The sequence below is a fragment of the Poecilia formosa genome, unplaced genomic scaffold, assembly GCF_000485575.1.
Source record: "Poecilia formosa unplaced genomic scaffold, Poecilia_formosa-5.1.2 Scaffold0, whole genome shotgun sequence".
Taxonomy (NCBI): domain Eukaryota; kingdom Metazoa; phylum Chordata; class Actinopteri; order Cyprinodontiformes; family Poeciliidae; genus Poecilia; species Poecilia formosa.
Genome location: NW_006799939.1, coordinates 5,710,894 through 5,727,360, shown reverse-complemented (window position 1 = coordinate 5,727,360; position 16,467 = coordinate 5,710,894). Strand labels below are relative to the sequence as shown.

Genomic DNA, 16,467 nt, shown 5'->3' with positions numbered 1-16,467 from the left:
GTCATGGAAACCAGTAAAGTGTAGCTGACGAGGGGCGGCCGGTTTGGATCGGGGCGTACGTGAACAACGAGCACTTCTGAGGTTGTAATGTTGTAAGGTTTTTGAGAACCTCACGGCAAGTTTTTTTTTTTTCTAAAAATATTTTTGACAAGAAAAGAAACAGTTCCTGTTATTGGCCCGTCCAGCCAGTTGGAGCTTTGCTGTAACAGCATCCAGCCTGATTTGCAACACATTAGCAGCAGTAAGCAGTAAACAATGCAGCGCAACGTGTTGGTGCAAGACAGGTATGATACCACCCTTCTCTACCTGCTATGTCCATTGTACTGATACTCCTGGGAGACTTCGTGACACCTGTATATTTTAAAAGCAAAACCTTGACGAATATAAAGTTCCCCTGTGCAATTTACCGCCCTTACTCGAAACAGTTCGGTTTATTTACACGCCGCATATTCACACAACTAATATACTGAAGCACTTTACAAGATGAACGAGTCTGTCGAAGTTCTAAAAACTTTACATGTTCGTTCTGATCAAGGAGATGCGAATTGGCCGATTCCTCTCCGGACTTTTATGAGAAACCTCAATAGAGGCGGTACGGGGGCAAACAGAGGGTCAATCCCAGGCTGGAAGCAGACCTTGATCTAACGTTCAGAGATTAGATCTATACATGATGAATGACATAGAATGAGATATACGTTGTGCGCTAGTTCAACATCTCTGATACGTGGCATAATCTGTAGTGTGGAATAATTTCAGGGTGTTTTAACCCTTGTGCGTGCGAGGACTGAGGCAAACGTACCCTTGTACATAGGCAAATGATACAAGTGATATGGGTGTGGGGTCTGTTGGACCCCATTTGTAAACACAAGGGTAAACAGATACTCCATTGACACACTTCATTATCAATACTGTTTGGGCGCTGTTCAGAACAATATGCAGTGAGGGGGTCGTCTTCACTGTGCGCCACGTATTCCGTTCCTCTTAAACTGTGTCTTAGAAAAGTATCCACACCCACCTACAGACATCTGGGCCCCTCTTACAAATTAGAATTTTTCTACCTCAGCAGGTCCAAATTCACATCCGACTCTGTAGAATTAAATTCCTGCCAGATAAAGTTCTAAATAGTTCATCTGATTTTACTCTATTACAACAATAGAGCCAAATTTACATGCATTCCCAAATGAAATCAATTTTGTTCATCACAAAATGCCAATGTGCAAAAAATGTCATCCAGCCACCTAAGAAAGAAAGCTCAGCTGATCACATCAAGTGAAAGACTTTGAAGTAATCCCAACTATGTTCTTTTGAAAACAAAAGCCAAAAAAAGAAAAGAACAGGGAGTGGGCGCGAAGTTTATGGAAGCCAAAGTTCCATCAACGGCGACGACAAGGAACGGGAAACCGAAGATCCCTGAATATTTTTCAACGGGGAAAGAAATAAAAAGAGAGGTCACAAAAAGAAATGGCAGCGATAATTGCAAACAATGCATAAATAGAGAGTAGTTTATCCAAAACCTAACTTTTAGAGGATATTGATGATTTTTCATCCAAGCGCCATTCTAGTTTTTCAGACCCATCACAGTGGGGTAGAAGGAGGCAAGTTGACAAGAATATCTCAACAGCTTTGCTCGTCAGTCAGTCATTTGGCAGCTGGACCTGACTGGACCGAGTTCTGCTGCAGGTTTGCCTCTCCTTGAACTCAGGACTCCCAAAAGAATAAGCTATACATCATTATTCCATCGCTTCATCAATAGTAACGTTTCAGACGCTGCGGTACCTCTGTTCCTTTCACAGCCTTCAACATATTTAGCTACTCTTAAAATGGGAGGCTAACATTAGCTTGTTTATTTTCTCCTTGATATGACTTGCTTATGTACTTTTTTAAACATATTTTCATGCGGTTTCCAGTTAATTGTGTACAGACTTAGTGCAAATCTATTGAAAAGAAAAAGATGCTTTTCTGTTTCACTAACTTGCTACTTTGCTATGAATGTCTTAAATTTTTTTGACCGGGGTTTCAGCTGCTCTATGCACAGCTCTCCCGTCACGTGACACAGACGGTGAATGTCGTCGTAAAGTGAAAACAGTTAGGGAAAAAGCTACTTAGTTAGTTTTACAAATCCTTTTTTGCAAGCCATGCACATGAAACCAGGATTTTCGGACAAGTGTGGTGGAAAAATTCAAAGTATCAGATTCTGATTTTAGTAAAGGTCCATTTTAGTACTGATCCTTTAAAAATGCCTTAATTAGGACACAGATGCGATATTTGAGAGTGGATTGACACATTTTCTCATATTAGCTTAGCGGTTTGCTGAAGTTGTGTTCATATTGTACAGGTTTTCCTGTGGCTATGTGGGACAGTTTTTTATCTTTTCTTCTAATTTCTTTCATGTAAGGGCTTTTGTAAGAAAACTGTCTCGCCTGTTGAGTCGTGTTACGGTTCAAGTTCAGCCTGTGCAGGTCTGTAGTGTGAAAGTGTAATCCCAGATGTTACGTAGACACCTGTTGCACGAGGAAGCCACTAGATAAATCTAGAAGGCCTGCCTGGGAAATTCCTCAGACCGTAGCGTCTTTTGGTCGACCCGTGGCAGTGACAACCAAAAAACGTAATCCTACAAAAAACGTAATGCTACAAAATGGCTGGCGCGTGCCTGAAAATTTACTCGGATTGTCACGTAACGGGGTGACGTTTTTTGTGTCGTGACAAATTCCAGCAGGGGAAGAAAAAAAACTTTGCTTTGCTTTTGCTGGTATTGGATCCATTCTTCTATTTTTGTTTCCTTTTCGGTGGTCCTTTGATGTAGAGGAGATTTTTTTTTTCTTTTTTTTTTCTTTCAGTCAAGCACTTAAACTGAAAATGATGCTGTCTCGCCTGTCCGTCCCCCGTTGCGCTTCCCACTTTTGACCCCGGAGTTCACCTTAGATCTCCCAGTCAGCCCCAGCGGGTCAAAAGGGAGAGTGAGGTTGTTAATGAGGATACGTCAGACAAATGGCTTGTGATGCAAAGAAAATCTAAGTCAGATTTTGTCCTCTTTTAAAATAAAAAAATAAAAACCCACTTCATATTTCCAAGCTCAAACTTGATTAGCTGGGACAAATTTTTCCTTTCAACTACCTGGTGCACACAATGCAAGTATTTCTGCTTGTCAAATGTATTTATGGCCAGTTGTTAGGCTTGAGTAGGCCCAGAGGTTCTTTAAATTAACGACAACATTTCTGTTTTGAGACCATTTTCAAGTAATATACTGCTAATGGCGTAATAACCAAGAACTCATTCTCAACGATCAATAAACTTCAAATTCTAATGAACATTTAACACTGGAACTGGAACTGGGAGGCAATTTAAAGTATCCAAAATAAGTACACAGCACGACAGAAGCAACAATTTAAAATGAATTATGAAGTCTCTGTAAATAAAATTGTCTTTCATAAAAACAAAGGGACTAGTTGAGATCAAAGCACCAGACTGAATACTTTTATCATTCAGTTTTCGGTAGAAAAAGAGAAGAGAGAAAACCGAAATGGAAATTATTGAGCTCGTTTTAATTGATTATGAAATTAATTGATTTATTGCTACTGCTAGGGTAATCTTGACTTACTTTTTCCCCACTAAACAGATCACATTTTAAGTTTCCCAAGCTATCTTTGTCTGATATTAATACTTATTCAACAATCTGAAGATTGACAAAAACAAAAGAAAAAAGAGAAACGCAAAAAAGCAAGTACTTTAACAGAGCGAAGAGCCTCCATGAAGTCGCAGCAGTTGTTTACATTCCATCACTTTCTAGCTGTTGCCACTCAAAAAAATAAAAAATAAAATTTCCCGTTTATTAGATTTTTTTTTTAGATTTATTGCGCACTCTGGCCAGCGTGGAAACTTTGCAGCTAGCTCTTTATCTTTTGCGTGATCAGGAAGACAGGGTTAGTCAAGGTGATGACAAACGGAGGAGTGATCGTGAAGCTGGGTGGGAGAGATGAAGGAATGCTACATGGGGTGCAAATATGCCAAGCATGCCCGTCAGCTTGACTTGTTCAACCTCTAGGATGCCATACGTCCCCTCCCACACCAAGAAACAGAAAAAAAAAAGAAAAAAAAAAGAATAAAAATGCCGGCAAAGTCCCTTTTAAGAGCTTCAGTGAGTGCGTTACTAGACTGGCTGAGCATTAAGCTACAGGTGTGAGAATTAGGTGTTAGATTTATGTGTGATAAATTACCCACATGTGGCCTAATAGGAGCCACTCCACCTTTTTTTTTTTTTTTTCCTTCCTCCGCCCGGATTTTCCCCTCCTCGCCATTTCTTCCTTCTCTTGAGAGGGCAAAAACACATTTCTTCCACAGCTTGAGTGAATTTGAGGCAGTGTAAATACATTCTGCACGGTTCCTTTTTACTTCTGGGGCTTGTTTCGCACTTTGCTTTGCTTGGATGACTTCAGGCATATTGATTCAGTGCAGAAAAGTTTTCTTTTTATTATTGTAATTATTAAAAAACCTGTCAAGTAGGCTCTGTCTACCTCTCGCAAAAACAAATTTTTTAAAATTTATTACTTAGTTTTAAATTCTCCAAGCACCTTCATTTGCACCTTTCCTTTCAACGCTGGAATCATTTTGAATTTCCCTAAAAACAAACAAAAAAAAAGAAAGAAAGAAACTTCCTAAATTTTGCAAAACACCTCCAGGACAGTCGAACTAATCCTTTCCAAATGTGGCGAGAGAATCACCTCTAGACTCTCAGGAATAGCAACTATAGGATGATTTATTACACCTTACGCCGTTTCGCTTGCTAAGAGCCGGAGGACTTTTTGGCAACAATTTATAAAGAGAGTCGTGATTTATCCATCTTTTATCTTTGAACCAATTTTTTTTTTTTTTTTTCAAGTGCATGGTTGTTGACGACCAACACCACTGCAATCAGTTATACTGTAAGTGGAGGTGTGCCTTTCACTGGAACACCAGCATTTTTCTATAAAGAAAAAAAATCAACAGAGATGAATGGCAAAAAAATAAAAAATAAAAAAGCTGAGTAGAAACAGGAACCACATGCTTCATGGAGACTCCTGAGTTGATTCCACGCTTGGTCGTTTTTACATCAACGCTCGACCCAACCAATCTTTGTGCTACAAGGAGGGACCGGAAACCCCCCCAAAAAAATCCAAAACATGTTTTACTTACATGTTTATGTTGTTGTCTCTTGCTGAGTCGATGCTAACGGTAGCAGTGAAAGATTTAGTCTAATTTCAAGCATACAAAGAAATTTGCACAAGAAACTAGAACAGAAATACTTGGTAAGAGGTTTTTTTTTTGTTTGGTTTTTTTTGCAGTGTATCAGACAGGCGAGGATGAGTTGCAAAAGAATGTCTCAAGCTCTGAACAAAGTCTGGAGTACTTTTCAATCCACTGTCTGAAAATGATAAGTCTTTGACACAAGTGTAACAGTAGACGTTGCCCGTCTACCTAAACAGGCTGCTAGCCTAGAAAGCTTCAATCAGAGCAGCAGGATCTAAGGTGGACAAACCTGTTGACAAGACAATCATCAATCAGGCTCTCCACAAATCTGGTCTTTATACAGGACTGCATCTTCCACAAGCAAGCTGGCAGAAGGCGCTTAAAACACACTGATCCCACCATGATGGTGGTGGCGTCTTGCTTTGCTTCAGCACGGACGCTTGAAGGTTGAATTGATGGGAAGATGGATGAAGCTGGGGGTTTTTGAAAGATGAATCCTAAATGCTAACCATCCTAAGCAGCCAGAGCTGCAGTGGGATGGTTTTAAATCATTTGTGTCCAAAGTGCGTCTTCGGGGACATGTGGAGATTCTGTGCGATTGTGTTTGTCCACAATTCAAGAATGGCGCAGAGTTATTTCACCAGGCCGTTGATGGTGATACGATTGATACAAATTCAAGTGGAATTTTCATAAAAAAAAACAAAAAAAACAACGAATAAATAAAAAACAATGCAGGGAAATTAAAATGGTAGTAAAATGGAAAACATAAACCAACAAAAACTATTAATTTTTTAACAACCACATTTTTTTTTTACTTTCATTTTGATTTCATAGCTCATGGCAGCACAAGCATCCAGTAATTTTTACTTGAAAGTAGAATTGGACGCACCCTTTTGTTAAACTAGGAAACACAAGAGGGTTAAAAAAAATGAAAAAGAGGGACACATGTCATGTTTTTGTAAAATAAAACACATCTGTTTTATTTTCACACATCACATAGAAATCAGGCGAGTGCGTTTCGTTAATTTTACAATATATTGTTTTTGCATTTTTCATAACAAAAGAAACCAAACGTTTGTGGTCAACAAAAACTTTTAACTTGACATTTGAGGTCCTCTATGCAAAATGTTTCGACACCCCGGTTTAAAAGAAATTTTATCCGCCTACTAAGATGGTCTAGTCAAAGTCTAGTCATAAATCCAATTGAAAATCTCCACCCATATATATATATATCATTTTTTTTTTTTTTATGTTCATGATCACGCACAATCCAGCTTGACTTAGTCTGGGCTGATTCACAGGGAAATGGACAAAATATTCAATATTTGTCCAACTTTGTACATCTTTAGTTATTCAATATCTGCAAATGCTGCAGAACATCTGGGAAGATTTTAATTCATATCTAATATCTAATCTTCCACTGAACCTAAATTTAGATTTTTGCTCCAATTTCAATAGAGAAAAACAAACAGTATGAGCTTGTATGTTTAGATAAAAAAAAAAAATAAAGTAAAATAAAATAATGTTGCTTATATTCTAGTTTTTGAAACAAGATGTCAGTCAGTAGTTGCAGATTCACTGGAAGGTTGCTATGGGATTCAAATCCAGACTAAAAGCTTTTAGTTTCCGAAGTTGTCTGCTTGTTGAACGCCCAGGTCACATTTTCACGTTCAAGCAGCGGCACGTAGAAAAGTGACATAAAGTGCTTAGTCTCTGTTAAAGCAGAAATCAACTCCACTGCATCCAAAAAAACAAAACAAACAAAAAAAAATCCCGGTCTTTGTGTAATGTTTTTTACATTAAATTGTGTTGAGTGGATTTAATTGACACATTTGTTTGTACTGAGACCACTTGAAAGCGACGCTGTAAACATTTCAAATGCACCGCAAAAAAATAAAACAGGCCTCTTAAATGACAGTAAAATATTTGTAGCATGGATTTTTCCCTCTTCCGCAACAAAAAAATATAGAATTTTATTGTTGGAGTATTTTGTTTCAATTATGTCGACACTGAGCGGGACGATTTTCTGTTATTATTAAAACTCGAACGGAGAATAAAAAAAAACAAAAAAACTTTACAGCTCAAACAGCTCAAAGTGAAAAACCATTTCTGTTGCTTGACCACCACATCAAGGCTTCTGGTTTTTCCTTCCAACATGCTCATGGAGTTTTCCTAAGCAGAAAATGGACTGTTATGGAGAAAGTGCTTAATAATCAGCTTGGTACACTGCACAATAAATAAATAAATGAAACAACACTAAAAAAGTCAGCAAAGTCAGCTTACAGGGCTTCTTTGTCATCAAAAATCCACCAGAAGGAGTGGAACAAACTTAGGAGGTAGACGTAAAGAAAGCTGATCAGTTCTGATCTGACCTGAACAATGTGGTTAGACAAATATGTAACAACACTGACTCTCGTGGTCAAAGGACGCAGTAAGAAAGAAGATGCTAAAAAAGAAATTATAAGCTATCTTCCCTTATGTGAGAAGATCCATCCACCTAAGTTCTCCAACTCCAAAGCAAAGCTGAAAGATATTTTTTTATCTAATAGATGGAAAAGACAAGCTAAGTTAGCTTCTAAAAGCACCACAGACTTCGCTTGCTCGTGCTAACGACAAAAGCCATGTTAGCTGGGTCTAAACGTGAGAATATGATGTGCATTTAGTCACTTTTTAGTTCTCGTCTTGGAGCAGTTTACTGTTACCCAGGGAGTAAAAAAAAAAAAAATCACAGTTTTTTACTGCGTCATAACATGGTACGTTAACTGTTCCTGTGATGTTGCATGGATAAACAAAGTACCTGTTGATTAAAGTGAAATATTCTGAGCCCACCTTGGAAGTCATCTATTTTCTGAATGAGTCAGAAAACAGGTGGAACTGCCATCATTCAGAGGCACTTCAAGCAGTTAGCATGCAGAGGAAAGGGAATCTTCATTAGCGCAGACAGAGCATCTGCAGGCTTCAGCATGCCAATAGGAAATGCTTTTGTGGGGCTACAACTATGATATTTGAGTAAAACTTGCCTGAATTTTGTACCAGTTGTGAAAATATGCTGTATACATTGCGTCGTAGAATTCATGCTACAGAACTTTAGATAATGTATGGCAGGGCGTGTGTTTTGTGATTAAAAAAAAATAAAATAAAAATTTAATGTGTGTCAACGTGATTGTAGAGTACGATTACGTTGAGATAGTATTTCTTCCTATTCAGTTGAAAGAGAAGACAGGTACACAATAGCCTAGGCTAGTTGTCATACAGCAGCAGGACTACTGCGAAACCTGAGGTGCTATTCAAGTCATCAGTTGAAAATTGCTGTAGTTGTTCATATCGCGATGTACATCAGAGGGTTAGAAAAAAAAATCACAACGTCTTTCCAGTATCGTGCATCGCTGAGAACTAGGCAAAACGTAGCGATTATCATAGGTTATTATTTTAACCATTCATCGTTATGGTTACCTTACATTTGTACTGCAAGAGCATATGCTTCCCCTCCCACCCATTAGACACAAGAGCCTCTTGACAGGCAAAATGTGTTTGCTTAATCTCATTAAGCCCAATTATTAGAAGCAGAATGAATCCTGAATTATAGACATGTGTGTACAGTATGATCTGCTTTTGCAAACCAGAGGAACAAATAAGTAAATCCTACAACCTGACTCTTCCCATCTGGGATGAAACCAAAATAGAGACGGTCCGCCTTTGTCATTTTTAAATTCGGTAGGACTTTAAGATCTTCAGGAAGTTGAGGCTCTGAAAGGTGTTCGTGTCATTGCATCCCACACCAGCTTAAACAGGGTCGAAAACGACGGCTGAACTCCGACGGAGGTTACGGACGCCGTTCCAGAAACGCAGCGGGGAGCTTCGATAGCTTAGTGGTTTGAAGAGCTCCAGAATGCGGCTGTTCAGCTGCAGCCTTGCGCTGTCCTGTATCTGCCCTTTCTCTTAAGAGGAGCAGGCAGTAAGCCTACACCATCATTTAGTGGGGGGAACAAGTGAGCAAAACAATAAACAATCTTTGTCTCAGTGCCATGAGGAAAGCATATAATTCTGCTGGTGGACGCGATGCTTTCCACATGAGAACGCAGCTCATTTTGATCTGCCGATGCTTCCAAACCCCAGGTTCTCTACTTCTGCTTCGTCACCATATGACACAGATTATGCAGTCATATTGAAGAATTTCTTTTAAAAAAGTGTTATATTGATGGTCCAATATGTTCCCCTCCGTACTGTACTGTAAGAGCCAACAAAAGACGGTGTGTTTTCTGGATAGTTGCACTGACAGTCTGTGTTATTAGATTTACATACCAGACGTCCTTGGAGAAAGGGGATAGTGCTGTGAGAACAGTTGTCTATACATCCATTTGTTTCATATATCTGGTTGTTTCTTGCAAAAAGATCTGGTTTGCTGAGGTTTGGGGGTATGTGTGAGATCTGGGGGCTTTGGTTTATCTCCAAGAGTCAGCTGGTAAAAGATGGCATTCACCACAGGAACCCCAGGGTTTCATTTCTAACAATTATTTACTGATCACCTTTAAAGTTAAACAGGTTAAACTTTAACTGTTTCCTTTTTGAAGTATAACTATCCAACTGACAGCTTTGTAAATAAAATATAAGTGGATAGCTTGCTAAAAATATCCAGCTCTGATGTGAATATGATCATCTGCTTTATCGTCCGTCTCTGTTTCTTTTGCTTTAGAGTTAAAATCATAAGTACAGAATTGGCTCTGAAGGACTCTTACTAAAGGAACTCTATGAAAAGCTCACATTGGTAAATATCTTCCTCCTAATGTTAAGTTCAGAGGTCTAAATGAAACACAAATTATGTGTAATTTACCTTGTTAGGGTTTCGGGTTACATGAAGTTGGAATCGTTCATTCAGAATCGTTTTATGGGTGCCGTTAGGCGAGCAGAGGGGAGGAAGTTAGCTTGCCATTGACGTGGGAGGATTTGCCGTGTGATTGTCGGGGGTTTTGACAGCCGAAAGAGTAGTTTGTCACGCTCACTCACTTTAGAGGAGAAAAGAAATCTTCCAGAGATGCAGTTTGGTTTTCTGATTGATATAACTAACGCCATAGTTTCTCTGGACTTGCGTTTGCAGCAAAACCTCCCAACGTGATGGGTGGATGTCAAAGGAACACCGTCCAGATCGGAAACTTGCATTCTTAAAATGGGGTCTCTGACTTTTCAGAGAAAACAAAACTTCACCTCAAAGTCATTGTCTCACTGAATATCTTTCCGATCTTTACTCACTTTAGGCTCTTTTATAACATTTCAAGGCGGGAACTAGGCACCTGCTGGCCATCTGTGCGTTTCCTTAAAGGATGAAGGCAACAAGGGGTAAGAGGGCTGAAATAAACTTGATGCTTGTATGTCTTTGAGATACAAGACACAGCTCCATAAAGTCTGATCTACTGAATGTAAGGCCACTCAAGCTTAAAGAAAAAAAAATTAGTCAAGACAGAGGCTTGAGGATGTGATGTACTGATGACAGGCTGTCCATCTGATCAGTGCAGTTTCCGAGGCTCTGGCAAGAAAGGTAGGGTTGTTCTTACTACTTTCAATGAACCAGAAGTGCTGCCAAAACACTCACCTTGCCTAGTTCCCAGTCCTTGCAGATGAGTCCTTCGCAGATGCAAAAACAAAACAAAACAAGTGTAGAAAATGTTCACTACTCAAACAGAATTAACTGATTCCCACTTACAATGTCTATTTCTAATGAACGTAGGAGGTTTAGCAAATTAGGTGAACATTCACAGTCTGACTGCTGATGTATGAAAGGCGAGAAATAGCTTATTGAGGGGCTAACTGCTAACATTAGCTGAAATAATTAGCTGTTAACTACAGAAAAAGCCAATTTAAGAAAATTAGGATACCAGCATTAAGGATGTAGTACCAGTGTATGTCCTGCTTACCTTGATAATGATTTTTGCTACTTTTTCTTTAGTCAACAACTGCTAGCAAACTGTGTAGCATACGTTACACCAGTATAGCGTGTAACGTATGCGTGTAACGATATAGCGTGGCACCGGTAGCCAGGCTATATCCAAATGTAGCTGAATTTTTCATTAGAGTGTTTTCTACCAAGTCTATATTTATCTAGCTATAAGCAATTAAAAAATGGATTTATTTCAGGTGAGGTAAGCTAGCTTGTAGCTCACCTGTGTAGCATACATTGGCACAGTTAGTAATGCTATGTCCTAGTGTAGCAGAATTTTCCATTTGCATGTTTAAAAAATTGTTAAGTCTAAAGTTATGTAGCTATAAGTAGTTAAAACATGGATTTATTTCAAGTGAGGTAAGCTAACTTGTTGATCAAATTATTTTCTGGCGCAACTTTGTCTTTTCAGATGCAAATTAGCAAATGGCGTAATTAACTCCATTTGGAATCAACAATCTGGCTGTGACAGCTTTATAGATAGCCGAGGTGAAGAAGGAAGAGGATATGAGAGGGGTTCTTCATGTGGTTCCTTTACATCAGCAGCAGCTTTGTAGCAGCATTTTGCCCCGTAGCCACGACAAACCGAGGACCTTATTACGTCATTGTTTTAAAAGAAATAAAAAATTCAAGCAGGCTTCCACGCGGATGATCGTACACCCTGCTTTTTTGTAAATACAATACTTGAGGCCCTACAGCGATCCCTTCAGAAGTGGGAACTGTGGATTTGTTGCGTTTCATGTAATGTACACTCTGTGGTTGAAACTGTAAACGACGTGAGTTCATCATGTGCAAAGGACCACCGCTTCTAATGATGTGCGGTCTCCTCTCTACGATAGAGAAAAGTCTACGTGAAAGCGTTACAGCCGGTGCCCGTAATCTCCCAGTGGCTGCTTTCTGTGCATCTCTTCTACATGTCTGGGTCACTTTGGTTTTACAGGACGCGCCAAAAGGCATTACATGATTTGCGAGGGGGCGGGGGGAATGCTGCATAGGGCTGTTGGACATGTGTCAAAATACAGTCTGAATTCATTTGCACTGGGCTTCGATGTGCAGAAATGAGGAGAGAGGCCACATCAACAACTCCAAATGCATTCCACAGCAAACTAAACATTCAGAGCTTACGTTCTCGCCAAATTACGCTAAAATGCAGCTAGGGTAAAAGGAAGCCGCTCGCTGAAGTCGAAAAAAAAATCTGATCCATACAAATGATAGTTTTCCTTAAAGAAAGTCTGACGACAGATTGATGTAAAGCGCGCTAGACATTATGCCTGTCGTGTGGGACGTGAGTTGGACAGCGCCGCTGCAGACACTGTGAATTGTGGCCTCTTTCCTGACATACCTGTGGCCTGAACCTCCAAACCTTTCCACAGACACACACACAAAAAGCTAATCTCTCAAGATCAGCACTATAAGAACTGCTCTCTCTTCACTGTGTGCAGCCATTCCTCCCACCCTCTTCCCCCTGGCCGTACAGTAATTCCAGGATGTGGGATATGCTCAGTTCAGACGGTGTGCGGTCACGTTATCCTCAATCAGCGTGAATTTTGAGATTAACAACCAGCAAAACAAAGCTTTGGCAACAGGGATTGAGCGGGGTTTAAGGGGGCGTGGGTTGCTTCTAAAGCCCGGCTCACGATGAACCTTTGCGCTGTTCGACCGGCGAATGATCCTGCGACCACACGCCCCGCAACGGTATTTTTTTGTTAGGGAGTAACACTGTCAGAAGTGACAGGAATGAACCCTGAAGAAATAAGCTGGGGAGAGAAGCTTTTCAGCCTCAAGAGTTCCCCGCTTCTGCCAAGTTGCCTTTCCCATCCTGTCAGCGTTGCACACAAAGCTTGGCGAAGGCGGCCGCAGTGAATGCGACCACGTTAATGTGATTGTCAGTTCGCCGTAAACATATTTAGACTTTGCATTACACAAAAAATACAATGCTAATGTCTTAAGGTGTGGTCTGATGGTTACATAATTTTACAGAACGAAAGAGCTGACAAATTAAAATATGAAACATATGTGATGCATTCGGGCTGCAGAGTTACCTGCCGGGTAGTTTTAAGGCAACTATGGGTGAGACGCTGAACTGAACTAAATCGATACAGCTCTAATTGGAAATAATAACATCTCAAAACACTGGACTGACAGCTGAACACGAGACAAAGATTTCCATTTTGAGGACTTCGGGAGCCAGAATGAGGTTTTCCTTCCTCCTTCATGTCTTCCTGAACTGGTGCCGACTTCAGATGAACCATCACCAGCCCATGTGATACGCAGAGCTGGGATTGTGTATCCCCAGGACTTGTTGTAGTTGATGGAGTGTCACTTTAAACCTCAACCTTACAGACCAGCAGAAACGCGTTCTGATTAGCACTTAATCTACTAATGTCGTCCATTGCGGCGTCGGGAGTACGAACGAGATTGGGTTGAGCCAACATGCCTCTCTGAAGCCTTGGCTCTTAAGGTTTAAGATGAATGTGAAAAAAAGAAAGAGAAAGAAGAAGCCACAGACATTTACTAAGTGATTTTCACCTAATTGCAAACTGTTGCTTGCTCTAGACCCACTTAGCAGTGCTGGGGCTTTTTTTTGAAAGAGAAACCTAATATGCAGATCTATGGCCAGTAAGTGCAGACGTTGCTCTGCTCTGCTCTGCTCTGGCTCTTAGGTTTTGTCCAGCGTGCTCCGCAATGTTTTATGGAGCGTTGTGGTAGGTCGCTCAGCGTGAACGCCCGCTCGGGTCCTGCGCATGTGATATTTAAAACTTTGGCCGAGATCGGCTCGAGTGTCTTTCGTTTTGGATTTGCCCGAGGACATTTTCCTGTAAATGGGACGCTGAGGAGTTTACATTGAAAGTCGCTCATTGTGGAATGGACCGTCTTTTTACTGGCTCCTTTGTCTTCCGCAGGCGAGCGAGGCCGCGGCCAGAGCCACAGCGGTTTTGAGGGCTTTCATCAGCTGTCTCAGCACAATCATTTAGGAGGCCAGCTCTGACCAGAATTAATGCAATATTCACATCCATAACCAATCATCATCATTTGAATTCTGAGAGGGGAACCAGAGTTTGCATGAATGACAAATTGTTGAGTTGGACATGTTTACTCTGAGTTAAAGAATATCCTACTGATGTATCTATTATGGGTATTATGGTCTGCGTGCGTTGTATTCTGCTGGGCTAGCCCGCCCACAGTTAAATTTTGCCTTTAGTTGTCCCTGTCTGCTAAAAAACACAACAACAAAAAAAAACCCTGACTAGCTGGGTAATGTCAAAGCCATTAAGAAGTGCGTTCAGATTAATTCGTCTTACGAGTTTGAGCTCTGTTATGTAACTACTGTTTCACCAAATATAAGAATGCCGTGTCATGATCCGCATTCTTCTTTTTCTTCCCACTTCTGATCCAAGTGATTTAGGAATATTCATCCGCCATCGCCAAGTCCCAGCCCAGCACATTATTAAAATCAATTGCATGTACGTGCTTGAAAACTGAGAAGCAGTGCAATCCACCCATTTCCTCCCATGATTTACGTCTTCTTCTTCTTCTTTTTCTTCTTCTTCTTCTCTAGATTCACTAATCAGATTGCACTAAATATACACATTAGCCAGCCTGCCACTTAAATCTGGCAGATGGAAGCAATGTGCACCTGACAGCTGTCTTTAGGTCTAAAAGTGACCAAAGAAATAGGAAAGAAAAAGAAAGTTTTACGTTTTGAAGAACTCCACTTCCTGACCTGACAAGGCGTTCTTCAAAACGTTGAGGAAGAACATCGGACTCAAAGACCAACAACTTTGCAATCAAGTTTTTTTAAATTATTATTATTATTAAATGATGAAAAAGACTGTAAAAAAAAAAAGCAAAGAAAAAACCCACTTGTGCACAGTTGCATCTTTTTAATTGCCCCATAATTAGCAGGACTGTGGGGCAATTTATTAATTCCCCCGTAAAAAAAGGTATTTGATATTGTGGTAAGTCCTGCACCGGACCACCCACATCACTGTGGTCCCTGTGGTCCCTTGCATCACCGTCACAGGGACAGAGTCACTCCTCATTGTCCCACACCCAAGTGGCACAAAACAGGCAGATATAATCAAATATGTTAATATTACGCACACTTTACTAGAGGCCAGAACCAATTTGATCTTTTGCCACATTCTTACAGAAGTAATATTCTGTTCCACAAAAAAAACAAAAAACACTGGACTGTTACATATGCTAATTTTCCCACTCAATTTGCACAGCTTTGACTTTTTGAGAACACCAAGAAATTTGCTGTGGTTGAGATTTACCTCAACAGAAATTAATGCCTCATTTAAATGTGGCCAATCTGTGCTAGAGCAGAGAGTCACTTGGGGAAGCCATTTCAGGACAAGTTGTGCATTTGCGTCCCGTTTTGGATTAAAAAGCACTCGCAAACTCAGGCTTGTAGCGCCTTTAAATAGTGTTAGTCAGCATGCTTACTCTGTGTTCTGATTGGACTCGGTGTCAACTAGGCATATGTTAATGCAAACAATCGTGTGGACAAAAATGATTATACTTGCTTTTCTTTCCTTACTTTTCCTACAAGCTTTGCTTCCAGTATGATGGTTGTGTTTCATCTGCTGTTTGCACAACTTTTACTATGTTGACATCTGGAATTGGAGGTCTTATGGCCAACACACTCGATCATTCACTGTGAATATTAACAGTAAGGTGGCAATAACTTTGATTAGGATGGGAAAATCTGATTTTTTTTTTAGCTCAACAAAGTCACATCCATGCCCCCAAAAACACAGTTTTGCATACTAAAGCAGGTTGTGGTTGTTAAGATTGTGCTCCTTTCTTTGCACCCAACTAGTATAGTATCCAGTACACCAGCAACCAGGATCAACTTCTGGTGTTCACCATTAAATTAAGCCTTGACCAAGACACCAAGGCAATATTTACGATTGCGTTGGAACCTCCTGAATCCTCAATGCTCTTTCTACAAAGAACGAGGCACTGACGTTACATGATGTCCAATAATGTGAAAGTATTTAAGTACATTATGCCTCTTTTTAACCCCCCCATGATCTTTAGAGATGGGGTCATTTAGACCACACAGGTTTTTTACTCTGTCCGGTGGCATCGCACTGACCCCACATGTGCCTTTACGAGTTTTTTGTTTCATTTGTAGTTTCGGGAATTGACGGTCTGACGGGACAACCTCCCGCTTCCCCGCTGTCTGACCGTGACATTTGTCATCAGCTAAGACCGCGAGAGGGTTAGTGTATCCAGCTGTTTTGTTGCTCATTGACAAACATTTGCGACTATAGCTGAAAGATTTCAGTGTGAACATTAAA

At 40.3% G+C, this 16,467-nt stretch overlaps 1 protein-coding gene across 2 annotated transcripts in view; it reads left to right on the top strand.

The window, feature by feature from the left end:
* The window catches only part of rspo2 (R-spondin 2), an 82,013-nt gene that overhangs the window by 25,172 nt on the left and 40,374 nt on the right, over positions 1 to 16,467 (top strand). Inside the window, exon 2 of one of the 2 annotated variants that reach the window (XM_007562939.2) lies at positions 16,302 to 16,388. The exons of the other annotated variant lie outside the window; for it this stretch is intronic. Within the exon in view, the coding sequence (XP_007563001.1) occupies positions 16,302 to 16,388 (87 nt within the window). The remainder of the gene's footprint in view (positions 1 to 16,301; positions 16,389 to 16,467) is intronic. 2 annotated transcript variants of the gene reach the window in all.